The sequence below is a fragment of the Canis lupus genome, chromosome 37 (genome assembly GCF_011100685.1).
Source record: "Canis lupus familiaris isolate Mischka breed German Shepherd chromosome 37, alternate assembly UU_Cfam_GSD_1.0, whole genome shotgun sequence".
NCBI lineage: Eukaryota > Metazoa > Chordata > Mammalia > Carnivora > Canidae > Canis > Canis lupus.
The window spans coordinates 25593694-25621324 of NC_049258.1; the positions used below are offsets into that span (position 1 = coordinate 25593694).

The following is a 27631-nucleotide window of genomic DNA, read 5'->3' on the forward strand; positions in this document are numbered from 1 at the left end:
TTCAGTCTATAAATACAAAGTGAATGAAATTCCTTGCATTTCATTCACACATCTAGCATAGTTCTGTTCCTCCAGTCATTCTTCCAACCATAATTTAGCTTTTGAAGTATGGCCCTGTAACAAAACTTCATGTGTGCAGCCCGTAGTTGGGTGAAAAGTAAATATGTACAGCGATTTTTATTTGCAGCAGCCTCAAAACCTTGTGTTTGGAGGATGGGACGACAGTCGTTTCCCACGGGGAGGAGATCTTGGAATGATTAAGCCAGTCCTCACTAGAGTTCCACATTGCCAAAGGTCACAGATTCAGGGAACAAGTGAGGTTGCCTGTCCCTGTAGGACTCTGCAGGGTGCTCCCTAAGAGTGGCCCAAATTGGGTTGATTTCCCTGGTCCATCACTTTGGAAAGCCTGGGAGCTCAAAACCCTCAAACTGAATTGGTTGGGTTGTTTGTTGTTGTGGGGTTGTGTTTTTGTTTTGTTTTGTTTGTTTTTTGGTCCTGTTTGGGGGACAGGGGAGGAGTTTATTTATTTGTTTTAAAAATGGGATACCTGGAGGGCTCAGTGGTTGAGCGTCTGCCTTTGACTCAGGTCAGGATCCCAGAGTCCAGGGATGGAGTCTCGCATCAGGTTCCCTGCTTCTCCCTCTCCCTGTGTCTCTGCCTCTCTGTGTGTCTCTCATGAATAAATTTTTAAAAAAATTAAAAAATTAAAAATGTATTTATTCGATAAAGAAAACAAGGGGGAGGGGTGGAGAGAGAAGCAGACTCCGCATTGAGAAGGGAGCCCCAATATGGGACTGAATCCCAGGACCGTGGGATCATGACCCCAGCTGACAGCAGACGCTTCACCCACTGAGCCACCCAAACACCTGCGAGGGAAGAATTTAAAAATGAGTGAAAATATCAGTGAGGGTGACAAAACATGAGAGACACCTAACTCTAGGAAACCAACAAGGGGGTGGTGGAAGGGGAGGTGGGGGGGGGGGGTGACTGGGTGACGAGCACTAGGGGGGACACTTGGGATGCGCACTGGGTGTTATGCTATACGTTGGCAAATTGAACTCAAATAAAATAAACTTAAAAATTAATAAAAATAAAATTTTAAAAGTTAATTAATAAAATTTTTTAAAACTGTGCCCGAGATCCACAGGCCCCATAGGAAGGTCTGAGACATTCAGCTCCAGACCTGGCGTTGGCTGCGCCCGCCCAGCGCGTCCCACTGAGTCCAAGGCTCTGCATCGCGTCCTGTTTCTCCCTTCAAGGCCGTCCGTACTCGCCACGTTACCTACACGCACCCGTTTATTATTCTTGCACGACGCAGAGGGCCCGCTCCCGGCGCAGTTCCCTCACCATCCTGCAGGGGGCAGCCGGCCCGCGACCGCGCGGGCGGGGCCGCACCCTCCCTGCGGCGGGGCCCGAGCCTCGCGCCCGGTACGCAGCCCCCCCACCCCCGGGGGCCCGGCCGGCGCAGTCGCCCCCGCCTTCGCTGCCAGGGCCTTCGCCGTCCGCCTTTGCACGTCACAGCGCCGGCGGCCCCGGGACGCGGCTCGGGACCCCCCGCGGTGACGAAGCCGACGGCCCGCCCCCGGGGACCGAGGAGCCCCCAGCCCGGCGGCCCCCCAAGCCCCGCCTCGCCGCCAGCAGGCGGGCTGCGCACGCGCGGCTCCCGCGCCCGCCCCGCCCCGCCCCGCCCCGCCCCGCAGGCCCGCCGCCGCGCTCCGGGGCCGCCAGCCCGAGCCTGCGAGCCCGCGGGGTCCCGGCGGCCCCTCGCCGCGCCGCCCCGCCCCGGGCCCGGCCCCGAGTCCCCCGACGCCGCCTACCGTGAGCGGCCGCGACAGCTCCCGGCCTCCCCGCTGCAGGCCGGCCCGCGCCAACCCAAAGGCCTAGAGTGGAGGCCTCTCGGGCGGGGGGCGGGGGCGGGGGCGGGGCCCGGCGGGGGCGGGGCATCTGGGGCTCCGGGCAGGGGAGCGGGAGGAGCGCTCGGGGAGCGGGGCGGCGGCCCTCGGAGGCGCGCGGGCGCGGGAAGAGGGCCCTGCGCCGAGCCCGGGAGGGCTCCCCGGGTGTGGCCCTGTCGGCAGCTCAGGTCACTTACCGCCCGCACCTGTCCAACCAATTTTTTTTTTTTTTTAAATGAGGAGGGGCGCATGCCTGGCCCAGTTAAGAGTCTGCCTCCAGCTCAGGTCATGATTTCAGGGTGCTGGGACCGAGCCCCAAGTCCACCTCCGAGGTCCTTGCTCAGCAGGGAGTCTGCTTCTTCCTCTCCCTCTGCCCCTCTCCCCTCAAACAAATACAATCTTTACAAATAAATTTTTTAAATGAGGGGGTTGAAATTCACTAGATAGTCTCTCTGGTCCTCGCTAGCACTCAAATTGTTTGAGGGGGTCAAACCCCACGGTCGGCCTTCATCCCATATTTCTCCTTCCGCTTAACCCCATGCGCGTGCCCCCTCACCACGGAGAAACCTGAAGCCCCACAACTCATTATCTGCTCTGTACAACTGATGGTTCTGTTTCTGCTGAATACCTGGGCCTGAAATAGTCTCCACATTCACTTTCCACAACCCAAAATCCTCCTCGTGTCGAGGCCAGCCTCGGTGCTGCTTTTGTTTGCCCCTATCCATGGTCAGAATTCATTGTTGCTTCGTTTTTGCTCCCATAGCATTGTTTTAATGTTTATTATAGACTGCCTTTTGCCTTAAATTTTAGTTAGTGATTACATAAGTCTTTTTAAATGGTAAGTACCTTAAAGAAGGCAGGGACTGTGTTTTATCCATATCTGTAATTCCAGGACCTTGCACATGGAAGACCTTTTTTCTTTTTCTTTTTCCTTTTTTTTTTAAGATTTTATTTATTCATGAGAGACACAGAGAGAGAGAGAGAGAGAGGCAGAGACACAGGCAGAGGGAGAAGCAGGCTCCCTGCAGGAAGCCCCATGTGGGGCTCGATCCCTGGACTCCAGGATCACACCCTGGGCTGAAGGCAGGTGCTCAACCCCCAAGCCACCTGGGCGTCCCATGGGAGGCCTTCAATAAATATTTCTTAAGTGAATGCTGGGGTTCGACTATAGATAGTTCACATGCAGAATCTCATTCGTTCATTCCTGGCCCACTAAACCATGGCCCCCGCCTGAAGTTAGGCCTAATTAAAAGAAGGAAAGGCAACACACCTATCGAGAAATGAGCTTTAGATGGGCCCATTTCTCACACACATACACACACACACACCTCTACACCTCTTTCTAGGAGAAATTAGAACCTGGGAGCTGAGTCTCCAGCAAGCTGGGAGTTAGGGCTAAACTAACCAGGGCAGGAATAGGAGTCCTGGTAATCACTGGGACCCAAGTTCTCTGCTAGACTCAGGACACTGCTCCCCAAAGCCAGGCAACAAGTCGGCTGTCTCTCCTGGCTCAGAGGGCCCTCCTTCCTCATTCCCAGGGTCTTCAGGCAGCGGGCAGAGGCAACGGAGGGGCTGGGGGATGCAGGGATGCAACTTTTGGATGGGGAAAGGAAGCTCGTACTCTTTGGCACCCTTCTCCCTGGACTTCTCAGGCATCTGAGCCTTTGGGGCAGCAAAAGGAGATGGCATCCCTTGACCTAGGCCTCGCTCAAGCCTTGTACCTGCAAAAGAAACGTTGGTCAGGCCATTGCCCCATCCAGGGAGTGAGAACATCCTGGCTACTCCCCCACTGTGCTGGGGCCTGGCCTCAACTTACCGGGAATGGTGTTCTCTAAGAGGAAGCCCAAGAGTCCTGCCAGGAAGATGGGCTCTGTGAGCAGCGAGCGCAGTAACACATCCAAGGGGCTCCAGCCTACAGAGGGTTGGGGCCAGGCAGGAGGGGAACTCTGATCCTATGCAGGGTCAAAGAATCTTCTATTTCTATACCTAAATCTAAATCTCAGGCTGAGAACAGGTCTTTCTGAATTGTTATCTCGTCTCCCCCGGCCTTTGCCCCCCAACTCTGTATTTCCCTCATCTAGGCCCTTCCCACAAGATCCCAGCCCATCATCCTGTCTTCTGACCATCCACAGGCCCTCCAGATATATTTTGATAGTTCCAGGCTCTGGAAAGTTTGATATTAAAAGCCCCAACCATGGGGCACCTGGATGGTTCACTTGATTAAGCAGCCGACCCTCGGTTTTGGCTCAGATAATGATCTCAGGGTCCTGGGGTCAAGCCTGCTCCCAGGCTCCCAGCTTAATGGGGAGTCTGCTTGTGGACTCTCTCCCTCTCCCTTAGCCCCTCCCCCACTAGCACCTTCTCTCTCCCTCTCTCTAAAATAAAAATAAATCGATCTTACAAATAAATATATAAATGCCCCAATCTTGCTCCCCACTTCTTACCTTCCATGCTCTAGCCTGGTTTTCTCAACCTCAATACTTACTGACATTTTGGACCAGATAGCTCTTTGAGGGGGCCTGTCTTGTGCATTGTAGGATGCTTAACATCATCCCTGTACCTACTAAGTGCCAATAACAATCTCCTCCTTTTTTTGTAGCAACCAAAAATGTCTCTGGATATTTCCTGCAGGGGGAAATCCTCCTGTTGAGTGCCACTGCTATTAGCTAGGCTGCACTAACAAACTAAGGTATTTGCTGCTCCCTGGACATACCCTATGACTTCTTACATCTAGGTTGTTGTTTATGATGGCTCCCCCATCGGAAACAAGCTTCCTCTCACTAAGTACGTTCAGATCTTACCATCCTTCAAACCAGCAAAATGTTACTTTCTCCGTAAAACCTAACTTGGATCATCTTAAACAGAAACTCTCTCTCACCGCTGAGCACCCCAGCTCCTTATCTGACCCTTTCCTGTTATAGTTGTACATAGCTCTTCTCTCTTTTACTAGACTGTAACCTCTGGAGGCACCTTTGTATCCCAAGGGGCTTATCTGATGCTTGATAAATATTTGCTATACGAAGGGATGAACTATTTACACCGCAGCCTAGGAAAGGGTGTGGGACCTGGAGTCCACAGAGCCTCCAAGCCCCGAAGCCTCCAGCCCTGGGTCTCCTCCTCTTCCCATCCCTCCTCCTCCCACCTGTGCTCATCAGGACCGGGGCTTCTCGAAGCCATCTTGGCAGCAGCAGGGCCATGAAGATGGAGAAGCCAACAATGAAGACATTCCGCCCAGAGTCAATGTCAGCCAGGTGGAAGCTGGAGAATCCAGTAGACAGAACCACGGCCTGGGTCACCCCAAGTACCCCACCTGTCTCGTAGGGAAGTAACCAAGGGGGTTGGGAAGGGCTGGCAGGGCAGGGAGGACTGCGGGGCGGGGCAGGTTGGGATGGAGACAGACAACTCATTTTCCAGTTACGCCAAAAGCCCACTGAAGAGGCCAAGACGTTGGGCTGGGGAAAATGATAGCTCACTGCTATCCGTGTCAGGGGGGCTGTTCAGAAAGAGAGGGTGCCAGCCAGCCTCAAGCAACCAGCTGGGCCATCCTGGAGGGGGAGGGGAGTGCTGGTTCAATACCAGACCCGCTGATACGTCCACTCACCAAGCACAGGCAGCGGGATGGCGGTGAGGAGCTGGGCCAGCCTCGGGGAGAGCCCAAGCCCCACGCACAGCAGCCCCGCCAAGTGTGCCACTCTCCGAGATCCCGCCTAGGGGGAGGAGACATGCTGGAAGACACAGCCACCTATTCAAACAAAACTCTTCAAAGTTTTTGCCTGGCTGGCCCATCTCATCATTTGGATCCCAACTCAAATGGGACCCAAGAGTCCAAGAAGGACTCTACCTGAAGGGTCCTCCTTTTCTCAACCACTATCCCACAACTACCCTGCTTTGTTTTCTTTCTTGTTTTTAAAGACTTTATTTTTAATTTTTACCTGCTTTGTTTTCTTTTTTTTTTCCCCGCTTTGTTTTCTTGATAGCACCTATCACTCTGAAATTATCTTACATTTTTCCTTAAATTGTCTGCCTTTCCCTCTCTGAAGTGCCCAAGAGAGCAGGGACTTTATAAGACTTGATCTCACCAACTCCCAGCCCAAGGAAGAGAAGGAATGGAACGGTGGCTTAGTGTCTTCCTCACACTCCTAGCCCCTTTCCACTTCTAGGCACCTCCCTAAATGAGATAGTTGAGGTGGCGAGCGTGACAGAGTGCAGGATGCAGGTGGCAACCAGGCGGCACGAGTGTCCCCCCATCGCCCACATCTCCTGCTCCCCTGCCCCCACCCTCACACACATACCTGGATAAGACTCACTGTGCCCACGTTGGGGAAGCTGGATGCAGTGCCCATTGGGCTCCCCAACATCCCGGCCAGCACACTGCCCAGACCCTCCAGGCTCAGCCCTCGGCTGCACGCATGTGGAGGGGGCGAAGGCAATTGCAACAGCCGGCCACACAGGGCATAGCAGCCCAGGGAGCTGGTGGAGGCTGCCAAAGCCATGGAGATGCCTGCAGCCAGAGCCCTGGGTGTCAGCAAGGGCCAGGTCCACTCAGCTGGGGAGGGAGAAAGAGCTGTGTTGGGGCCAGACCCAAGGCTGGAGCACCTCCCTGCCTCCAAGGTTTTGTGCCACAGGAATCCTTGAGACCCCATTGTCTTTGAAGACAATCTCTTGCGACAAAACCAATAAACCCAGGAGAAACTCTTCCCTTTACCATGGTCTACAAGGCGTCATGTCTCACCACACTCTGCCTCACTCCCTTCACTCCAGATATACTGGCCTTGTTTCAGGCCCTTTGTACTAGGTGTGTTGCTGGCTACCACAGGGCCTTTGCATGTGCTGTTCTCCCTCCTAGAACGCTCTTCTCCCTGGCCTTCACTCTGTTAGCTCCTACTCATCTCTCACATCTCAGCTCAGAGATCACTTCCTCAAGAATACTTTTCCTGATGTCTCAAATACAGAGTCTCCATGATAAGCTGTCATTACACAAGGTATTTCCCCATTATCACACTTGCCACATGCAATTTTACATTTACTTGGGTGACTATTTAATCAGGATCTGCATTCCCCAGCAGATATAAGCTTCAGGGGTATCGGTACTGTGTCATATTTATCACCACGTCCCCTATCACATGCCCAGCACAAAATCAGCACACCACAGACCTCTGTTAAATCGACGAATGAACAACTTTTGTACACAACGCCTCAAAAGCAATTTGTATATGTAGGTCACCAACTCAAATGCCTGTGGGGGGAGGTAGCACAAAGGTGTAAGTTGGGTAAGGAGTATCAACAGGGAGCGGTGGGCCTGCAGATGTCTCTTCACACCCCCAAAAAACACCCGTGGCAAGGGGCTGCCATTGCCCCCCTCAGACTGGCAATTTCTCTCCCCCGTGTGTTTTGAGAAAACACAGGATTTAATTCAGAAATGAAATTCCCTAAATCTTGAGTCCAAAGAAATGAGGATGGAGGACGAAGAACGAACCTACCTGGGTGAGGCAGCCAGACCCATGGTGCCTTGGGGGATGCAGCCAGCTCTAGAGGGATGAGGCGCAGCCCCAGAAGCGCAGAGATGATCCACACACAGGCCACCGGCACCAGTACCTGAGGGGCAAAAACTGAGGTAGGAAAGAACCCCTCCCCAGAACCTTCCAGGCCAGCCTTTGAGGGGTAGACAGAAGCTAAAAGATAGCAGGCTGAGCGAGCATTCTATGCCATTCCTTCTCCCCTCATCTGCCCCTGGCCAGACTCTCACATACCGAGAAGAGCCGGAAGACAGGAATGGGAGTGTGGGGTGAAGAGTTTGAAGCTGGCCGCCAGGGGCACGGGGGTACCTGGCAGGAGCCCAGGTGCTGAGAACAGACCACCACGAGCAGGATAAGCCTAGGAGAGAGAAGGAGTTTTAGGAGCAAGAGGAAGCAGGCCTCCTGTGTCGGGTGATAGAGGTAAGAACGGAATAATTCGTTAAAAGGGGTCCCAGAGAAGAGAGGAAGGAGGATGTCTTGGGGGGAGGTTAGCGGGGGATAGTGTAAAAGCCAGGGAGACCAAACGAATCCAGCCAAAATCCTGGACTCCAAATCCACAAGAGTCTGGCCCTGCTCAGATGGCTGCTGAGTTGGGTAGGGCCAGCTGCTCTCCCCCCGCCCCCCCAGGTCCCGCACAGCCCGCTGGTCACCACCCCACACCTCTCAGGACTTACGTACAGCAAGGCCAGGCCCCAGTGAGTAGAGCAGAAGAGGGCCACCTCCCTGTGGGCAGAGAACCCTGCCACCACCAGGCTGGGGGCCAGCACCAGGGGCCCACAGTGGGGGAACAAGTGGCCAGGACCCCCCAACAGCCCCAGCGTGCCCTGCAGCAGCCCAGATACCACCACAGCCCCGGACACCTGGAGGAGCCAAGAAAAAGAACAAAGGGGGAGCGTTCTGCTCAACGGAGTTGACTTAGGCCTGGACTTCTTGATGAATTCTTAGGGGTGGGCCTCTGCCCTCGCTCCTTCCCCCAGACCATCTCAGTCCCCACCAGCTGGAAACAAGAACCTCCTCCTCCCTGCCATCACCTCCAGCCCTCCTGCCCTCCATCCCCAGGCACTCACCTCTCGGAGAGAAGTGTTCCAGAGCGCCAGGCCAGGGCAGCCAGGCCCCCCACACCGGCGCAGCACAAGGGAGGCTGGGACAGGGACAAGTTGGGGGTGTGGAGAGGACAGCGGTAAGCGGGACAGAACCCCAGTGTTCTACAGTCCTAGCTGGTGCTTGGCACAGCTCCAAGCCCCCACAGCCTGGTGGTTCCCATCCCCGCCTGCTCTCAATCCAGCACCCACGTACACCCGGAGGCTCAGATTGGTACCCCACCCCACCCTCACCCCTTGCCCTGGCTCTGTGCTCACAGTTTCCAGGGGTCTGGATGGCCAGAGGTAACTTCTGGGTCAGCACCAGAGCAGGGACAAGGAACTCTAAGGATGGAGCCTGGACAAGAGGCAGCCTGTAGGAACAGCAGCCCTGGCAGGTCTGGAAACGCAGCAGCTGAAAGGACTCCTCAGGCCTCTCCCACACTCACACGAGTACACACACACACACACACATACACACACACGTGGGACCCCGCCCCCTTCTCTTCAGGGAGTTCCCCTCACCTGCTGCCGATCCAAATTTGCAGGATGGTGGACACACCACAGGAAAAGAAGCTGGAGGCCAAGAGCTGGGCAGGGGAGGAAGAGAGCTCTCCTGGCGGGAGTCCTTGAAGCAGGAGCAGGTGGGAGGCACAGAGCAGAGAAGCCAGGACCAAGATATGCTGCAGGAGGAGGAATGGGATGGGTGGTCTTCAGGAAAAAGTGGAAATACCCCTTGCCAGAGGGCTTCTCAGGTCACACCTATCCCCCCAGAACTCTTCTTCAGCCAGCACCAACTCCTACACCTCTGCTCCTACCTGCAGAGCCAGAAGACAGCTGAGGCCCCAGGGAGGAGGCCCACACTGAGAAGCCCAAAGGTGAGAGGAGGGATTTTGGACAGCAGATTGTGGTGGCGGCAGCGGTGGTGGCAGTGGTGACGACGACAATGGCAGAGGAGCCAGGGCATCCTGCAGGTCCATGGATCGGAGTTGGATGGGATGGTGGGGTGATCGGCTCATGCAGCCCTGCTCTCTTCTTGTCTTGGCTGTCCTGGGCCAGAGTTAAGTAGAGAGTGTAAGAGGTCAGAGTTTGGATGAAGTTAGCTGCCTGGTGTGAGGAGGGGGTAGAGGTGTCAGTGAAGCGGAGCGAAGGGGTGAGGGATTTGGGGCAGGACAGGCCCTTTCACCTTTGCCCAGCTGTTGTGCAAATTCCATCACCCATTAACTGTGGAACCACATTCTAGACCCCTCCCCCCAAGAATCTCCATCTAGATCCCCTGTTCCACGCTCTGCAATGCGGAGAGCAGGGGTGGGGAGAAGACTTATCAAAGATCCTGGGGAAGTTTTACAGTGTTCCCTCCTCACCACCAGCAACTGGAAAGATCAGTGTTACACCAGTTTTCAGCCTTTTCGGAGTCCAGCCCCCAGGACTCCCCAGAAAGGAAATGCATGGGTAATATCCATACATGGCACGTGGCGACAGTGACCACAACTCCGTGTAATATCCTCACCGTAACAGAAAGGAGAAATAAAGGTGATTGGTAACAAGTATCTCATATGTGAAAGCTTGGGCCCAGCTAAACAAGGAGACAATGTAATGCACTGCCAGCCCGCATGTCGAATCACCGTGGATGTGGTGTCTACAATGCCCACTGATACTGGTGCTTTCCTGGTGACTCACATGCCACAAGCCGCGCTGCCATTGGTGACCTGATGTTCCAAAATAACGAGCAAGTTCTTGGCAAAGTGCTGAACCAAGCAAAGTCCAGTTTTAATTTACACGTAGGTACATTCCTGGCAAACAGTCTTTTTCAAAATGTGCAAACTATCTCGTGTTTACGTGCTAAAAAGTTCTAGGCTCACATAAACAGGCTTTTCATATCTATGATGTCCAGTGGGTCATTCAAGAGTTGCCTTGAGAATTCTTCATAATAAGGGAAGAGTCTCAAGCAGTTCAGGTTGCCTAGCATCCTGCACATAACAGCTAAATGCCAGCAGCATCCCTTCACATTTTTGCCTCAAAAAATGCCTTGTAAGTTACCAGAATGCCCCCTAGGGGGCAGTACTACCTGTCCCAAATGCCCTCAGTCCAGGTGCCAGAAGGGTTATCCTTCCTCCAATGATAATTCAGCCTTGGACTCCTCTTAACACCACCATTACCATGTGTCAGAGGAGACTGGAAGTCAGGGTAGAGAGAGGATGCTGATCTTGGCCTCTAAGGATCCACAAGGACAGGGCCCACCTCAGGCATCCCAGAGGACCCAAGTCAAGCAACACCAGGGGCCCCAGGGTGCTGGAAGCAGGGATGAGGGGACGTTGGAAATGGAAGCCTGTAACCATTAAACAATACAGACTTTTTTTTTAAAAAAAAATTATTTTAGAAAGAGACAGAGAGACTGCACGCACATGCATGCTAGAACAGAGGATGGGCAGAGGGAGAGGGAGAGAGAGACTCTCAATCCGACTCCTCGCTGAGCATGGAGCCCAATGCAGGGCTCGATCTCAGGACCCTGAAATCATGACCTAACCCGAAACCAAAAGTTGAACGCCCAACCCACTGACCACCTAGGCACCCCTCAAACAGGAAGTTCTAAAATGGGGCCCTTAGAGAATGAGTTGCAAGATAATGGGCTCAGGAAGTAGAAAGGCTTAGAACACAGAGACGAGGGGGAAATTCTGCTAGGGCTGCCGCAGAAGAAAAACATCCAGGCCGTGCAACTGAAACTGTTTATTGAAACCTCAGTTCTACAAAAGCGTGAAAAACCCAGATACAAAGCAGTGGCCACAGAGGCCTGTGAAGAGAACACCCAGGAGAAGAACCAGGGGAAGAGGGGAAGCCCAGGAGCAAGGTACTAAGAAGAGGTTGGAAGACAAAAGGGAAAGGCCGAAGGTCCCAGCAGTCCCTGGCTCCTTGAGGCTACATCCGAGGGATGGGTGTGGAGAGGGTTCCCCACCTCACCCCGGCTTCCCCCGGCAGATCCACCTTGGCCCTATCAGTCCCTGACTCTCCTGCTTCAGGGACATCACACAGGCCCCCAGTCAACTTTTCCTCCCTCCCTCACCCCACTTTTCCCCTTCCATCCTTAAAAGCCAAAGTTTAGAACCGAGGGAGGTAGAGAGACAAGGAATCTTCTTGGTCTGGCTGTGACAAGGCCCTGGTCGTGACATGGCCCTGGTCACCAACCTGCAGCCTTCCCTGGTATCATCACTGCCCTGGCCAAGCAGCCAGCCACTGAGAGTGAGTGACCTTCAGTCCTTCGGCCCCATAGCCCCTTAAGCTCCCTCGCCTAGGAGGACAGGGACCAGCCAAGGACCCAGAGAGGTAGAGAGGATCTAAATCAAGCTTTGCCCCTCCAGGTTCTCAGGGACTCCCAGATCCTCTTAGTGTGTTCCTCGGAGGCCCGCCTAGCCTGGGAAAATGAAAGACTTGAGACGGGCTAGCTCCATGACACTGAAAAGGGAACACTGCTGAGGTTGGGGGAGCAGAGGGAGCATTGGGCTCCAGGGCCAGGGGGGAGCCAGGTTACGGGAGTGGTACCCAGGGTTGGGGGGCCCAGTGGGAACTGTATGGTTGGAGTGGTGGCAGGCGTGGCAGCTTGGGGTATCTCTCTGGAGCTTCTGGCAGAGGAGACAGTTATGGAGCAGAGTGGGAGGGGCAGGAGGGTCTGGGGGAGGCAATGGTGGAGGTGTCAGTGAAGCCAGAAGACTGCCCCAGAGTGAACGCAGCCCTGTGTCGCCATCTAGGCAGCTGGAGACATTAACGGGACGCGGCAGGCACTGTGGCACAGAAGAAGGTAGGCAGGGTTCCAAGAGGCACCTGGAGACCAGTCCAAGGTCGGGGGGGCCTGGGGAGGGGCTGCAGGACAGCCCCAAGGACTGATGAATTACGGCCACCGATGCCACCGCCAGGGCCACACTGCTCACATATGCCATAGCCAACAGGCAGGACAGCTGCAAGAGAGAATGTAAGAAAAGTCAGTTCGCAAACACCCTTCCCCTAAAACCTGCTTCTGACTGTCTTTAACCCACTCACTCTTTGTCCGAAAGCTTGTACTCAAGTCAGAGCTGTCATCGCCTAGTCTCAAACCCATCTCCCAAGACCTGCAGCACTTGCCCATCCCACACCTACAGAGCAGTCCGCCCGCTCGCTCCAGGCCCCTCGCCTTCGCAGCCATCCTCACCTTTGCCAGGCGCTGGCAGAGGGAGCCCAGGGCCAACTGCCAGGCTGGTTGCTCCAGCAGCACACACAGGTCTGTGTAGGTATACCAGCCCCGCCGCCGTCCCTGCTGCTCAGCCACACTGTTGGCAGGGGAGAAAGACAAGGGGAGTCTGCAGCTCTTCTGCAGCTGGCCCAGTGGCACCCTCATTCCCCTGGGGGCCCACCAGGACACACTGGGGAACTTGTTACACGTACAGATTCCTAGGCTACCTGTTGATCCAGAAACTGAGAGTGAAACTGAGATCTGTGTTTTAAAGGAGCTTCTCCCGCCCTTCCAAAGGTGATTACAAAGAGGGCAGACAGGTTTAGGAGCCACTATCTTGGGCAATTTTCTTTCCTCTCTCCTCCCTCCCCCCAGTGACACAGACCCTTATTTCTGTTTTCTTCTTACGATTTAGGGCTAAGCCCCCAAATCCCTTGAGCCTTTCTCCCCAACTCCAGAACCTACCAGCTCTCCAGCCAGCTCAGCACCTCAAAGATCTCCCGAGGATCAGTATAGAGACGCCAATCCTGTGGGCAGGAAAACAAGGGCGCCAGACCAAACTCAGATACGAGCCACAGTCACTGAATAACCAGGACCATGGCACCAACTACAACCACCACTCCCGCAGATACTTACTCGGCACTTCCTACCTGCAGATACTCGTTTCGAGAGCTTTTACATATTAACTCATTTAACACCATGTTATTTTGTTTCACAGTACGCCCCTCAGCTAACCCCTCAGTTATGCCCATAGGAAGCTCAGAGTTGTGAGGCAGAGAAAGTCTGGAGGCAAATATTCAGAATCCAGTGAGATAAGCTCTGACTCAGATTGTAACATGTAGGGCCTGAAGGAAGGGGTGGGGGATACTTCGTTTCTGGCCTCACCATGCCAGGAACCTCCAAAGGCTGTGGTTGGTCCAGAAGGGCTGGGAAGGGAAGCCACTAATAAGAAAAGACACCAGGAAAAGAGGCAAAAACAGAAAGAAAGAAACTACAGAGCACTACCAGAAAAGGAAAAAAAAGAAAGGAACATAACGAGAGCTCAGAGAAGCCGAGTGAGACAGAACAGCTACTCACCATGGCACTCAGGAAGCCCCGCTCCAGGGCGTTGAGAGTGGGCACGGCCACGCCCCCTGCCGCTCCCCATTCATCGTTGAAGACCTCCTCCTCCTCCCCTTCATCATAGAGGTACTTACTGGCCACCATCTACAGAGGAGCCAGAAGCGGTGTCTCAAGAGCTCAGGGCCAGCCTCTGGCTCAGCAGGGAGATGGAGGGGAGGGGGCGTCTTACCATGGAGATCAGGAACAAGTCAGAGGATGACACATGCTGTAGGTAGCCTGGGTTTCGATGCCGGAGCCGCTCAATGTACACCAGGGCAAGCATCATAGCACATGGGGAGATGCACGCCTCCCTGGGTGGCAGAAAGGATCTCTAATTAACCCCAAGGGTCTTTCAGCCCTTACCACTCTTACAACGCTCATCCCTGTGCCTTTACGTCTTTGCTTTACAGATAAGCACTTCCCTTTCTCTGGGGCCCAAACACTCTCTCGTCCTACCGGCCTCAATTCCAGGCTCACCTGGACACATGAGCTACGTATTTCTTCTGGAGTCGACGAATAGGGCTGGGGGCTGCCTTCTGGAGCAGTTCCACAGCAATGTCTGCAGGAGGCAAAAAGGCAGGCAGATAGGCAAGCAACTCCTCCCTTACCACCTCACCCCCACACACACCTAGTTCCCACTGCTATCAACAGAACAGTCGGATCAGTATAATCTGAGGCCTCAGGGACAGAACCACAGTAAAACAAAACAAACTCTCCCACCCTGAGACAAAAAGCCCATTCCACATTTGACTTTCAGCTCCTTCCAGCAGGAAGGGCTTATTTGCGGGTCACCTGAAATTACCCAGATTTGTCTTTCATCCCACCAATCTGAGAAAATAAACACACCTTGTAAATTTGCGATACATGTGTTACGTTGCCCATTTACAAATCAAGAGCGATACAAATTCCTAAGACAGTGATGTGTTTCACTCATCTGAACTAAAAAAACATGTGAAATGGAAACCAACTCCTTGTACCAGGTATTGATAAGTTAGCTACGAACAGACAACATAGCTCGTGGGGTATACACCCAGTCATTCTGGTGGCCTCTGACAGCCCCACCTTCATGCTTCTCTCTAATCACACAACACTAACCTGCCACGGGGCTGGAGAGCTCCTCCAAGCTGCAGTCAGCTTCCCAGTCCCAGCCATAGTAGAGTCTCCTTCGGATCCGAGCACTCAGTTTCTGGTGTCCTGGGAGGAACTGAAACGGCAGGTGGTGGCCGGTGAAGGCCAGGGAAGGGAGGCTACGGTGGAGATCCTGGCTCCGGGGTGGGAGTGGGGTGCGGGCAGCAGGCTCAGCTCACTGCTAGGAGGCCCGTGCCCCCACCCCGCCCGGTTCTCGGGATTATTTGCCAACGGCGGCCTATCTAGGGGGTGGGGGGAGATCCTGCACCACGGGCTCGCCCCCGGAGAGGTCCTCCCGAGAAGGTCCTGGAGGCCAACCCTACCCCGTTCCTCTCCCCCTGGGCCCAAGGCGCCAGGGCCTCGGGTAGGCATGGCTCGAGGGGCTCGCGCCCGGCTTCCAGACCCAGCCGGCAGGCAGGCGCGCTGGCGGCCGCGCTCGGCCGCGGGGAGCGCCCGGGGAGGCCACGGAGGGGGCGGGCCCCACGGAGGGGGACTCACCGTGAAGTCCTGGAAGCCGGTGAGGCAGAAGGTGCCCTCTTCGTCCCGCAGGAGCCCGGCCAGGTCCATCGCGCCGCCACCTGCCGCCCTGCGAACGTGGAAGGGAACGCGCGCGTGTCCGGGAGCCGCGGAGCCCTCGCCCGCCCGCGCCCTCCCCAGCGCAGCCCCCGGGCCTCGGCTCCTCGCGCCGGCGGCGGCAGGCGGGGCCGGGCTGGCGGGCGCCTCTTCCTGTTCCGCCCCGGGCGGGGCTCCGGGCTCGGCGATCCGGCCCCGGCGCGGGGTGCGGGGTGCGGGGCGCGGGGCGCGGGCCTCGGGGCCTGGGCGCTCACCTCACCCAGCGCCGGCCGCCCCCGCCCGGAGCTTCCTGCCGCCCGCTGGGCCCGCCTTCCCCGCCCCCCCCCCCCGACCGCCCCGAGCGCGGCGAGCCCTCGCCTGGGCGACGGGGACAGTCCCGGGGGCCACGCCTCGCGGGGGGGACCGAGCCGGCCGCCTTCTGTACCGACGCGGACGTTCGAGGCACTGAAAAGCGAGATGCGCGACAACGAATTGCTGCCAAATGTTTCCTTGTTTGTTTGAAGACATCCCTAACGTGCCTAAAGAACATTTTTGGAAAGAATACAAAAACGCTTCACAGTGCGTGCCCTGGGGTCAAGGTGGCGGAGAAAGAAACTTACGTCTTGCCGTATTCCTCCCTTTCCGTAGTTTGCTACATACAAGTAGGTGTTTTGTGGGGCCGCTGCAGAAATTAGGGATCACGAGGGACGATAAAGCGCCTGGGACTCTGGAGCCTCAATAAGTACCATTAATACGCGCCCCCAAAGCGAACACCTCAACAGGATTCTATTTTGAGACTCACCCCGCAACCCCAATCTCCTGTTTGAGCGAGGGAGTGATTGCAAGGAGCTCCGAGAGGCGCTGGCCGTGAAGGTTACGGAAAGGGACGGGAGGAAACTACTCTTCCGACTAGGGGAGGCTGTTTTTGAGTCGCTCGGGTCACGCGCCGGTGTTTGTTTACCCGCTGAGGGGAGGGACCTGGGAGGACCAGAAAGTCAGGGGCTGAGTAACAGGGCGGCCGCCGCCCTCCGCGGGCCGCAGCAGGTCCCGCCCGCGACCCTGGGCATCTGGAAGCCGACTTGCTGCCCCTTCGGGCCGCAGCGCACCGGGAACACCGGGCCAGTCACGGACCCCCCCAGCCGCCCTGCCCGTACAGGGGGGAGAAACCGGGCTGGCGTGAGGCCCCGCGGCCCCCTCGGGCCGGAAGGGCAGAGCAGCGCCGCGGCCCCGGCGCCGACGCGACTCCAGCAGCTGCACCACGAACCTGCGCAGGAGCAGGGGGGCCGGCAGCCGCCTGCGCGCAGGCGCGGGCCGCGCTCTCCCGGCGGTTAGGGCGCGTCACGTGACGGGCTCGTCGCTCCGCCGTCACGTGACGGGCCTCGGCGGCCGGGGCTGCGCTCTCCGCGGCGTGCGCCCCCTTCCGCCTGACGCGCCCCCGGCGGCGGCCGCGCAGCCCTGGCTCCTCGCGGGCTCGGGCGGCGGCTGCGACGGGGCCATGGCGAGCGGCGGCGGCGGCGGCGGCGGGAGCACCGGCGCGGGGGGCGGCCCGGGGCTGGGCCTGAGCCTCGGGCTGGGCCTGGGTCTGAGCCTGGGCATGGGGGAGGCGAGCGGCGAGGCGGAGGAGGAGGCGGCCACGGCCGAGGCGGTGGGACGTCTGGCCACGACGCTGTGGCTGCGGCTCCGCGGCTGGGAGGCGGTGCTGGCGGCGGCGCAGCGGCTGCTGGTGTGGGAGAAGCCGCTGCACAGCCTGGTCACGGCGGCCGCGCTCAACGGCCTCTTCTGGTAACCGCCACGGAGGAGGCGGAGGGGGCGGGGCCGGGCCGCGGGGGTGCGCGGGGGGGGGGCGGGGGCGGGAGCGCCGGGAGCCCCGTGTCCCCCGTGTCGGTGCCCGGGCTTGGGCTTGACGCTTGCCGCGGGGAAGCACCCCCGTCGGGGTTGCCCATCCCTCTCTCTGGGGTCTCGAGTTAGGCCCGGAGCTTCCCGTTCCCCCATCAGTGGGCGCTTTTCCGCCTTTCGCGGTGGATGCGGGAGGCTCAGCCGCTCAGCGCCGCGGTGCCCGTCTCTCCCGAAGGTTGCTCTCTTCGTCGTCCCTCCGGCCTTTCTTCCTACTCAGCGTCTCACTTTTGGCCTATTTTCTGCTGGATCTCTGGCAGCCTCGCTTCTTCCCGGACCTCTCGGGTGAGTGTTAACTTCGCCCACCAAGCCGTGTCTTGCACTTGCCCCGTGCCCGACCCCGCCGGGTGGGTTGACTGGGGAGGAGGGCGAACGTGCGGGGGGCCGCCAGCGTCCAGGCACCCCCACTTCTCCAGCTCAAAATCACTGTTACCGTGAGCGTAGTAAACAGCGTGGGCTCTACAGCCACATTGCCCGGGTTCCATTCGCCGTGTATGTGACCTTGTAATAGCGACTCAATTTGTGTTTGCCTCGGTTTTCTCTTCTATGAAACGAGGGTGATAAAATGTATTTAGTAAAGAGGGGAGCACTGAGCGAGCTCATAGGTGTTATGTGCTTAGGATAGAGTTCCGCATATTAGAGGAATCATGGCAGTGTTAGATTCTTTTGTTGTTGTTGTTATTGGTGTTATTAAATAGGTATTTTTGGAGCAGTTAGATGTCAGGCTGTGTGAGCTGCTTGGGATGTAAACACGAGTAAGGTGTGTTTGAAAAGAGTGAAGTTTAGGGGCCCTTGGGTGGCTCAGTCTGTTAAGCATCTGCCTTCAGCTCAGGTCATGATCTCTGGGTCCTGGGATCAAGCCCCTCATCCTGCTCCCTGCTCAGCAGGAAGTCTGTTCTGCTTCTTCCTCTTTCTCTACTCCTGTTGCATCTTTCTCTTTTAAATAAATCTTAGATTTTATTTATTTATTCATGAGAGACACGCAGAGAGAGAGAGAGGCAGAGACACAGGCAGAGGGAGAAGCAGGCTCCATGCAGGAGCCCGATGTTAGACTTGATCCTGGGTCTCCAGGGTCACACCCTGAGCTGAAAGCAGACACTTAACCGCTGAGCCACCTGGGCATCCCAATAGAGAAGTTTGGAGCACTTGGACTGGCTCAGTTAGTAGAGCATGTGACTTTTGATCTTGGGATTGTAAGGTCAAGCCCCACGTTAGGTGTAAAGATTACATAAAAATAATTTTAAAAGTCCTTAAAAAAAGAAGAGTGAGGTTTAAAGGAGTCAGGCATACAAATGCAAGCCATAATAACAATGTAATTGTTCCTGCGTTTGGCATCTGAATAAAGTGCCCTGGGAATGCAGAGGTGGGGCAGTTATTCCTGGCCCGGGACATGTCTCCACTCAATTATTTTCCCCTCCTCTCTTTATAGCATCATCCCCAGAGGAGCCCCACTCTGACAGGTGAGTGCAGGTCATCTCTTGAAGACAAATACCCCAGGCCCTATCTTGCTTTGGTGTCAGTGTCACCACATTGCAGGGTGACACTACAGCACAGACCCCAGCATAGCAAATGGACTGGCAACAAGTTTGGTCCTGGGTTCCTGTGTAGGTGTTTGGGTGCCTGCTCCTTTTGGGGCAGAGGGTTGGAAACTCTGGGCTTTGCTTCCCAAGACCAGGCCAGCCTCCCTTTGGGAAGTAGGGTTGTCCACATGTTTAGACTGAAGATCTCCTTGGCATTCTCAGAGGGTTATGAGTGCCTAGGAAGCTGGTGTCTGAGGCTTCCAGGGGTCATGTCCTGTCTCCCCAGTGAGGGTGCGGGGTCAGGCGCCCGGCCGCACCTGCTGAGTGTGCCCGAGTTGTGCAGATACCTGGCTGAGAGCTGGCTCACCTTCCAGATTCACCTGCAGGAGCTGCTGCAGTACAAGAGGCAGAATCCAGCTCAGGTAACCTCCATGTCATAAAACAGTTTTCTGCGCTGTGGGGAAACAGAGGGGGGGTGGCAGATGGGGAGGAGGAACATGAAATCTCTGGATGGACACTGAAGGAAGAGGGCTGGTGCCTTTTAAGGCAACATTCACAGGTAGTGTCCTGGTACAGGAGTAGTCTCATTTCAGGGAATAATGTGTTTGATGTTCTCATGCTGCTGCTTGTTAAGGCAGAGGCAGCTTGGATTATAGGTGTTTGGTGAGGTCTGGGGTAAACTTCTTGAATTGGTGGTCTTGGACATCCTCTTGACTAGAGTGGATCACCACATCCCTAGAAGACATCCTTACCCCTGCTCCTGCCAGCTGAGCAGCAGTGTCTTGCCCAGGTGAATGGGGCGTATGCCTTTTAGCCTTGCTTCTCTCTGCAGTTTTGTGCTCGAGTTTGTTCTGGCTGTGCTGTGCTGGCTGTGCTGGGACACTACGTTCCGGGGATTATGATTTCCTACATTGTCTGTGAGTAGGGTTCAATCTCTGTCCTTCCCGAAGGCCTTTCTTTCTCTTTTACTGCACTGGATTAAAGGGACTGACTGACTCTAAGGGAGGGTGGTGCGTGCGCTCTTTCTCTCTTCCTCTCTGGTTGTCCATTCACGGAGATCTCCAGGGGATGCTGGAGAATTAGTAACAGCGGAAGAGTCATCTGGGGAGGAGAGTAGGAGATGTGGAGGGAGGAGGTTGGTACAGCCTCCAGAAAGCCTTCAGTCTTTTCTGTTTAGGGACCGGTTAAATGGGGGCCCTTAGGAAATAGGCACAGGGAGCTCTGAGTGAACTCTCTAACCCCTAGTGCTGAGCATCCTGTTGTGGCCCCTGGTGGTTTATCATGAGCTGATCCAGAGGATGTACACTCGCCTGGAGCCCCTGCTCATGCAGCTGGACTACAGCATGAAAGCAGAAGCTGATGCCCTGCATCACAAACATGACAAGAAGAGTAAGGGGCTCCTGTACCCAAGAGGGGATCCTGGGGGAGGGCTCATGAAGTGCCTTGGAACTTCCTTTCCAGTTCCTTGGCCACGTCTGTCCTCCACCACGGTCTCTACTTGGTCACTACTCTGCTATTATTTCTCTAGAGCGACAGGGGAAGAACGCACCCCCCGGAGGTGATGAGCCACTGGCGGAGACCGAGAGTGAAAGCGAAGCAGAACTGGCTGGCTTCTCCCCGGTGGTGAGGTCCAAGGGAGATGGGATGTCAAGTAGAACGCTGGAGGAGCATCCATTTCAGAGCAGCCACCTCCCAAGGGACTGGGAGTCAGTGGGGGGTATTTTTGAATAATTGGATTTCTTCTCACCTGTTGTGTTGTCTGGGCTCTCCTGCAGGTGGATGTGAAGAAAACAGCCTTGGCTTTGGCCATTACAGACTCAGAGCTGTCAGATGAGGAGGCTTCTATCTTGGAGAGTGGTGGCTTCTCTGTATCCCGGGCCACAACTCCACAACTAACTGATGTCTCCGAGGGTATGAGAAGCGTTTTGCCCTTCCGATCTTCCTGTTTCCTGTTGTGGATGTTGGCTGTGCTCTTTGGTTGTCACCCCCGTAAATATTTCCTCTGGGAACTGATCCTCTAATTCGACTTCAAGCTTCTGAAAGACCTTAACACCTGAGGCTGGTCCAGTATTCCATGTCCTGAGTTCTCATCCTTGAACTGAGTGCCTGTTGTGATGGTTCAGAACAGCAGGCCCATACACCCATTCCTGACCCTTTGTTTCCTGCACAGATTTGGACCAGCAGAGCCTGCCAAGTGAGCCAGAGGAGGCCCTGAGCCGGGAGCTGGGAGAAGGAGAGGAGACCGAGCCGGCCCCCCCCGAAGACCTGCTGGGCCCCCCTCAGGCCCTCTCAAGGCAAGACCTAGACTCGGAAGAGGAGGAAGATGTGGTAGCCAAGGAAACCTTGCTTCGGCTCTCGTCCCCCCTTCATTTTGTGAACACGCACTTCAATGGGGCGGGCTCTCCCACAGATGGAGTGCAGCTGTCCCCGGGAGGACCAGTGGAGACACTGAGCCCAGAGGCAGTGAGTGGTGACCTCACCACTGCACCAAGCACCCTGTCACCCTTACTTTGCCTTGCTGAGAGTGACCCAGCCCCCTCCCCGTCCCCCTCCATGCTTCCCCCTCTCCCCCAAGACTTGCCCCAGCCCCTGCCTGCCCCCGAGGAAGAAGAGGCACTCACCACGGAGGACTTCGAATTGCTGGATCAGGGGGAGCTGGAACAGCTGAATGCCGAGCTGGGGTTGGGGCCAGAGACATCCTCAGAGCCCCCCGATGCCCCACCCCCTCCATCCCTGGGGCCCGACACCCTGTCTCTGGTACAGTCAGACCAGGAGGCTCAGGCCATGGCAGAGCCATGAGCCACGGGGGAAGGAGTTGCAGGCACAGTAGGGTTTCCTGGCTAGGGGCATCCCTGGTTCCTCTTCCCTGCTCTAGGGAGAGGGCATGTGTGGGGAAGCTGGCTGTCAGATGGGAGCCCGTCCACCCTCCGCCTGCCTGCCTGCCTGCCTGCCTGCTGTCCCAGGCCTGGTACAGTACCCATGCCTGGGATTGGTTTTAAGTTTGTAAATAATTTTACACTTGGGTTAGTGGATGTGAACAGGGCTAAGGGAAGTCCTTCCCACCCTGCACTTGCCTCCCTGCCTCATCTCTCTTCTCATTCCACTATGCCTCAAGCCCTGGTGGTCTGGCCCTTTCTATTTTCCTCCTATCCTCAGGGACCTGTGCTGCTCTGTCCTCGTGTCCCACTGGTGGTTTAGTTTGGGCACTTTATCCTTTTCCTCTCCTGTCCCATGTCCCTCTCTGCTTTATTTCCTGGCTGTGTCCTGTCCTTTGCAGCTCACTCTGCACTCTTTGCCAGCTCCTCCTCCCCAGCAGGCTGTGGCTAAGCTTCAAGGAGGCTCTTGTCTGGGTGGTACAGACTAAACCTGGAGTGGTAGGTCAGGCCAGTGGTTATGCGCTTAGGTCACTGTAGCTCACAAAAACTCCACTGCACCCTTGCCCTACTTCATCCCAACCTTCCCTGAGAAGGGAGGAGAGTGGGAATCCCACAGCACGTGCACCAGCACTGCATTAGTGAGCAGCAGCTCCATCCTGTTGGGATGAAGGGCTTTCTTAACTATCCTAGGAAGGTTTAAAGAGACTGCTCTCTAGGGGGCCATGGATGTTCCCAGTGTGGTGGGACCCCCCCTTCTAGGGTCAGGACGTGGACAGTAACATCTGTGCAAGTGTTGACTGGAAAAATAAAGTGTTGATTGGCTAGAACTGCTGCCGCCTGCCTGCCTGCCTCACTGCCAGCTGCCTCCCACACTGCTCTGTTCCCTCCTCGCCCCCCTGTCCCCAGTCTTGCTCCTGGCTATTTATATTTACTGTGGTGCAAAACTAGGCCAGAAGCAAGGATTACCCTAACAGCCCTAACTTGCCCTTAGTCATCTTCCCTGACAGCGTGATATGTTAGTGAGATTTAGCATGTGTGAATAAAGTGTATGCAGGAGGAAATTGCCTCGTCTTCCCAATCAGTAGAAATTGAGGACCGTAACAGTTGTTTACTATGTCGCCTACAACCTTAATGTCTTCAGAAGTCCTTACCAATCCACGTTAACAATTAGCACGTTCAGCCATGGCTTCTGTATCCTGGGGACCCAAACAAGGAGGACTTCACGCCCATGTCAGAACTGTTTTGAGGCCAAAGTACACTAAAGAAATAGTATCTAACGCATTGAAAGCATAATATGTGTGCTCAGTATTCTGAGTAATTTATGTCTACTTTTTAAAAAGATAAGAGTGTGTGTGAGCAGGGGTGGGGGGAGCAGAGGGAAAGGGAGGGGAAAAGAATCTCAGGCCCACTGCACCAAGGCGCGGCCCTCCACTCGGGAGTCCATCTCCCGAGCCTGAGTTCATGAGCTGAAACCCAAGAGCCAGAGCCACCCAGGGGCCCCAGTGATTTAGATTTATTAACTCACTTTTTCCCTCATAATCCTGAGATACTCCATTTTACATATGAGTTAACTTTTCTGAAGCTCACAGTCCTAGTGAATGACTCCAGTGATCACACTGGAACAGAAAGCCCCTGTCCATTAAAAGGGTACACATGGGGAGATGCCCAAGGACACGGGAACTATAGAGAACCAATCTAGTATCTCAGCTTCACGGAGTGGACTCATAGTGGTCCTGCTCTTTGCGGGGAAGAACAGCACTAGAGAAAGCACTGACCTGAGCAGGTGGCCTCTTGGTGAGGTACCTGATTGTGATGCTACCTGACTTCTTGGAGTTGACTCCTATGCTATGTCTCTCCACAGAGTGAGAATATTTTCCCTTCTATTTATTTCACCCTCTCCTGAGAGACCATCTTTTAGAGTTGGGGCCATCCTCTGCCTCCAAAGGAACATGAACTTTTAATCATCTAGAGGTCTCAGAAGGGAATAGGAAAAGGTTTTAATCAACAAACCGGAAGTTCAAGAAAAATAGAATCAACTAATCAGAAATTCAATGGCTGCCCTACGTCTCACCTTTAATCCGTTTCCTTAAACTTACAGTCTGAAGATGGAGCTAGAAGCTTTAGTTAGATCAAAACCTTCGCCACAGATTTGGAGTTCAATGAGGGTCAGTTGTTGACATTCACCTTGATCTGATGGTTGCTCCATGTTAATCTAGTTTTTTGGGTGTCCTGGCTAGAGACAAGAAAGCTTTCCCTGTGAGTGAAAGAAAAGTGAGCAGAAATATGAAACCTACAATTTAGGCTAAACAAAAATCACCTGTAGAGTACAGGCGGGGGCAGGAAGAGCGGGTTACATTTACATTGGAGGGAAGGGCAGTGCGCTCTAGTCAACTACATACTCCCAACAGCTCATAGTGTAAGGTGACTGGTTATAAACTAAATTTTAGGTTATATTACTGGAAATAGTCTCCAAATCTAGGAAGTTAATACCTGTATATAGTGTACTGCCAGGAGATGACTTGCTTTGCTCATGAACAAGTTGACAAATGCAGTGTTCCCCGGAAAGGATCGCCAGAGATGAACGCTGAACATAGGGTCTTACGGGGAACTATGGAGGGAACAGAGAAGCTTCCAAGAAGAGAGAGCGGAGTTGAGCCACATTAGCTGCCTTCAGACTTTGAAGGGTGCCCTGTAGGACTTCAGAGGGCAGAAATGAAGCCTTCAAGAAGAATTTGATCAATAATAGTGCTAGGCAGATTTTTTTTTTTCTGGTCAAGGGATATTGCAGAACAGAGTAGATATAAATGATCTTTCAAAGTACAATAATCAAGGATTAATAGGCCAAGAATTGTTCATTCCATCATGAAAGGACAATATATAACCACATGGCTTTGCTTTTAATGGCTGACTTCAGCTTCCTTGGACTTCTTCCTCCTGCTCCCTTAAATGTTGCTGGTCAATGAGTGTCACTGGCTCATTTTGCTTCTCACTGCCTGGGCAATTTCACATGTTCCCCTGCTTCATTTCCACTCACGTGATGATGGCTTCTACATCTTAGCTCAACTCTTTGCCCAGAACTTCCAACTAGGCATCTCCACTTGAACATCCCATAGGTACTTTCCACTCTGCACACCACCCCCCACCTCCCCTAAACAGACTTTTTCTGTATTTTCCATCTTGCTTGCTGGCACCACCAACTATGAAGGCCCACACCCTCATCCCACACCCAATCACAGCTGGTGCTAACTTGATGTCCTAATTATTCCTTGATTCTGTCACATGTGTCACAGCCCTGATTCACATCCTCCTCATCTCTTACCCGACATACTACGACAGTTTCCCTGTCTACACTCTTGTCCCTCACTGAAATTCATGCCCCCAAATGTCACTAGATTATTTTAAAATACAAATTTGATGACCTTTCTGCAGTAAAGATTTTATTTATTTATTCATGAGAAAGAAGAGAGAGAGGCAGAGAGACAGAGACAGGTAGAGGGAGAAGCAGGCTCCAAGCAGGGAGCCTGACGTGGGACTCATCTCGAGTCTCCAGGACACGCCCTGGGCTGACAGTGGCGCTAACCTGCTGAGCCACCAGGGCTGCCCTCTACCGTTTAATATTGATCAAAGGCTCTCCTACAAACTTTCATCAAGCTCCCTGATAATGGATGAAAAGCCTCTGACATCTGCCCCTGCCTGTCTTGACTTTTTTTATTTTTTTATTTTGGTGGTGAAACAAGAATGTAATTTATTTCAGTGAGGCCTGAAAATTGAGTATGCCCTGTCTTGCTTTTACACTACCTCAAACAGCTTGTCCTTCCCTCTGTTTGGCTACTCTGCCCTCACCCACCCCTGACCTTCACACAAACACACACCCTATCCCTCTCTTTGGCAAACATTTCACTTGTCTTTTATTTTAATTTATTTATTTTTATTTATTTATGATAGTCACACAGAGAGAGAGAGAGAGAGAGAGAGGCAGAGAGAGAAGCAGGCTCCATGCACCGGGAGCCTGATGTGGGATTCGATCCCGGGTCTCCAGGATCGCGCCCTGGGCCAAAGGCAGGTGCTAAACCGCTGCGCCACCCAGGGATCCCTTCACTTGTCTTTTAACATGTACTTTAGGCCATACTCCATCTACAAAGACTACCCTGATGTCTCAGGTCACCTGCCCCCATATCAGACTTGCTCTTCTACTGTTCCCTCAGTGTACTTCTATTTTTTCTACATATCACTTAGGAGCTTCATTCTCTCTATACAAGTGTGGTATAGGAGACATAGATGTATGTGTTTATGTGTACCTTGCACTGTAATACTTATTCTTGAAAGCAAGGACTATGTTCTAGTCATCTGGATATTCCCAGAGCCCAGCACAGTGCCTGGCACATAGTAGATACTCAATAAACATATGTTAAGCTAAACTAAATGGTGTTTGAACTTTTGAAGCAGCCAACAGAAATAGATTTTGGTGATTGGTACATACCTATTGAGAGTAGATACCTTGGCTTTGTTACTTTTTAGAGCAGATGGTAGCTAAATTAAGGTAATCTGCATATAGGCTTGTGAACTCTTTGTTCCTGGACTAGGCCAAAGGCAGTGAAAATGATCTAGATTTGGAGGTTCATATTTGTTGGTTTTGGAGCTAAAGGCTTTTCTGAGTTTAAAGCAAGATTACCCAATGGGCTTGATCTTCTGCGATTATATAGAAGTATCATATTATTTCAAAAACAATCTTGACCAAACTATTTAGACTCAGCTAAATAGTTTGATCAAAAATCCAATTAGATGTATCAGTGCTTGTTTGAAAAAAATGTGATTCTGCAGAAATGGGATAAGGTTACAAGAAATCTCACTTTTTCTTTTTAAGTATGAAAAGTGAGTTGACTCCCCTTTAAAAATGTCCATTTCATAAAAGGTAATGAAAAGCTGATGAACTATTCAAGATTTAAAAAGAGACCAAAGGGAAATGACAATAAAGGCAATAAATGATGGTCTTGGATGGAATGCTAAGTGGGAGGAAAATGTTACTATAAAGGACTCTACTGGGAAAACTGGTAAAATTTGAATATGGATTGTATATTAGATAAAAGATTGCATCAAGTTGAAACTTCTTGAGATTCATTTTGTTTATATAAGAGAAGATTAAATTACACATTCCAAAGATTTTAGAGGTGAAGGGTTATGCTCTCTGCAAATTATACCAAATGATTTAGAAACGTGAATAAATGAGTGTATGAATATATGGTGTGTGTGTGAGGAGAAAGAGAATGATAAAGCAAATACGGCACAATGTTGGGAAGAAATACATATGATAAATATAACACATAGAAGTTTGCTATTCAATGGATAAGTGTATATTCAGAAAACTAAATAGAATGAACAAACTATAAGTACAAAAATATGTGTAAATATCATAAATAAAATATTGAGTAAAAGAAACTAGATATAACAAAACAAAACAAAAAACAAAAAACAAAACAAACAAAACAAAACAAAACAAAAAATATGATATATGGGATGCGTGGATGGCACAGTCAGTTGAGCTTCTGACTCTTGGTTTTGGCTCAGGTCGTTTTTTTTTGTTTGTTTGTTGTTTTTTTTTTTTTTTTTTTTTTTTTTTTTGGCTCAGGTCTTCATGGGATCAAGCCCCACATCAAGCTCCATGCTCAGCAGAGTCTACTTGAGATGCTCTTTCCCTTCCCTCTGCCCCTCCCACCTGTGCTCTCTTTCTCTCCAATAAAAAAATGTCTTAAATAAGGCCAGATAATTCTTTGTTGTCTTAAGTATATAAAAAATAAAGTCTTAAGTATATATATATATATACACACACACATATATATATAATGTATGATTCCATTTATATAAATACATTTATA

General features: G+C 53.3%; 4 protein-coding genes, 1 long non-coding RNA gene and 1 other non-coding gene across 19 annotated transcripts in view; 3 read left to right on the forward strand and 3 right to left on the reverse strand.

Moving 5' to 3' along the window:
* The window catches only part of NHEJ1 (non-homologous end joining factor 1), an 82460-nt gene extending 80537 nt beyond the window's left edge, over window positions 1–1923 (reverse strand). Inside the window, exon 1 of one of the 3 annotated variants that reach the window (XM_038585774.1) lies at window positions 1818–1923. The gene's annotated coding sequence lies outside the window, so the exon portion shown is untranslated. Of the gene's footprint in view, window positions 1–1183; window positions 1423–1817 lie in introns of those variants that run through there. The other 2 variants (XM_038585777.1, XM_038585776.1) reach the window with 2 other exon arrangements.
* Window positions 1924–2652: 729 nt separating this feature from the next.
* SLC23A3 (solute carrier family 23 member 3) lies at window positions 2653–9802 on the reverse strand. 7 transcript variants are annotated; one of them, XM_038585779.1, is made up of 12 exons: window positions 9306–9798; window positions 9013–9170; window positions 8767–8861; window positions 8476–8549; window positions 8087–8268; window positions 7643–7766; window positions 7373–7487; window positions 6185–6438; window positions 5494–5599; window positions 5035–5202; window positions 3709–3744; window positions 2653–3613 (listed from the first exon to the last, which is right to left on the reverse strand). In XM_038585779.1, the coding sequence occupies exons 1-12, from the start codon at window positions 9504–9506 to the stop codon at window positions 3324–3326; spliced, it is 1803 nt and encodes a 600-aa protein (XP_038441707.1). In that variant the 5' UTR covers window positions 9507–9798; the 3' UTR covers window positions 2653–3323. The 7 variants fall into 7 exon arrangements, with proteins under 7 accessions (XP_038441707.1, XP_038441706.1, XP_038441712.1 ...); XM_038585778.1 differs by having other exon boundaries at window positions 3709–3804; window positions 9306–9795; XM_038585782.1 differs by having other exon boundaries at window positions 3454–3613; window positions 3709–3844; window positions 9306–9802.
* Window positions 2926–10037, forward strand: LOC111094448. The gene is made up of 3 exons (XR_005385414.1): window positions 2926–7506; window positions 7631–7828; window positions 9312–10037. It is a non-coding gene; the product is annotated as an uncharacterized LOC111094448 (long non-coding RNA).
* Window positions 10038–11199: 1162 nt separating this feature from the next.
* Window positions 11200–16748, reverse strand: CNPPD1 (cyclin Pas1/PHO80 domain containing 1). Of its 6 annotated transcripts, none has more exons than XM_038585790.1 (11): window positions 16624–16748; window positions 16272–16447; window positions 16090–16151; window positions 15416–15503; window positions 14885–14993; window positions 14267–14348; window positions 13980–14100; window positions 13766–13894; window positions 13154–13215; window positions 12668–12785; window positions 11200–12437 (listed from the first exon to the last, which is right to left on the reverse strand). In XM_038585790.1, exons 4-11 carry the CDS (start codon window positions 15482–15484, stop codon window positions 11892–11894), a joined length of 1236 nt encoding a protein of 411 aa, XP_038441718.1. In that variant the 5' UTR covers window positions 15485–15503; window positions 16090–16151; window positions 16272–16447; window positions 16624–16748; the 3' UTR covers window positions 11200–11891. The 6 variants fall into 6 exon arrangements, with proteins under 6 accessions (XP_038441718.1, XP_038441714.1, XP_038441715.1 ...); XM_038585786.1 differs by having other exon boundaries at window positions 15915–16151; XM_038585787.1 differs by lacking the exon at window positions 16090–16151 and adding an exon at window positions 15915–16008 and having other exon boundaries at window positions 16624–16742.
* A 49-nt stretch (window positions 16749–16797) lies between these two features.
* Window positions 16798–16854, forward strand: MIR1840 (microRNA mir-1840). Its single transcript, NR_049316.1, has one exon. It is a non-coding gene; the product is annotated as a microRNA mir-1840 (primary transcript).
* A 95-nt stretch (window positions 16855–16949) lies between these two features.
* RETREG2 (reticulophagy regulator family member 2) lies at window positions 16950–23039 on the forward strand. Its single transcript, XM_038585785.1, has 9 exons — window positions 16950–17251; window positions 17541–17647; window positions 18792–18822; window positions 19169–19304; window positions 19715–19799; window positions 20128–20271; window positions 20411–20505; window positions 20658–20793; window positions 21053–23039. The coding sequence occupies exons 1-9, from the start codon at window positions 16965–16967 to the stop codon at window positions 21679–21681; spliced, it is 1650 nt and encodes a 549-aa protein (XP_038441713.1). The 5' UTR covers window positions 16950–16964; the 3' UTR covers window positions 21682–23039.
* The last annotated feature ends 4592 nt before the right edge of the window (window positions 23040–27631 follow it).

Excerpts from the sequence above, each read along its gene's own strand:
- CNPPD1 (XM_038585786.1), bottom strand. The coding sequence starts at position 15,997 with ATGTCTTCAAACAAACAAGGAAACATTTGGCAGCAATTCGTTGTCGCG. Across the intron at positions 14,101-14,266 it reads TACGTAGCTCATGTGTCCAG|GGAGGCGTGCATCTCCCCAT; the intron begins GTGAGCCTGGAA and ends TCTGCCACCCAG. Across the intron at positions 13,895-13,979 it reads ACTTGTTCCTGATCTCCATG|ATGGTGGCCAGTAAGTACCT; the intron begins GTAAGACGCCCC and ends GCTCCTCTGTAG.
- SLC23A3 (XM_038585778.1), bottom strand. The coding sequence starts at position 9,506 with ATGAGCCGATCACCCCACCATCCCATCCAACTCCGATCCATGGACCTG. Across the intron at positions 8,550-8,766 it reads CATCCAGACCCCTGGAAACT|CCTCCCTTGTGCTGCGCCGG; the intron begins GTGAGCACAGAG and ends TCCCTGTCCCAG. Across the intron at positions 7,488-7,642 it reads CTGTCTTCCGGCTCTTCTCG|GTACTGGTGCCGGTGGCCTG; the intron begins GTATGTGAGAGT and ends TTTGCCCCTCAG.
- RETREG2 (XM_038585785.1), top strand. The coding sequence starts at position 16,965 with ATGGCGAGCGGCGGCGGCGGCGGCGGCGGGAGCACCGGCGCGGGGGGC. Across the intron at positions 17,648-18,791 it reads CTTCTTCCCGGACCTCTCGG|CATCATCCCCAGAGGAGCCC; the intron begins GTGAGTGTTAAC and ends CTCTCTTTATAG. Across the intron at positions 19,800-20,127 it reads TATGATTTCCTACATTGTCT|TGCTGAGCATCCTGTTGTGG; the intron begins GTGAGTAGGGTT and ends TCTAACCCCTAG.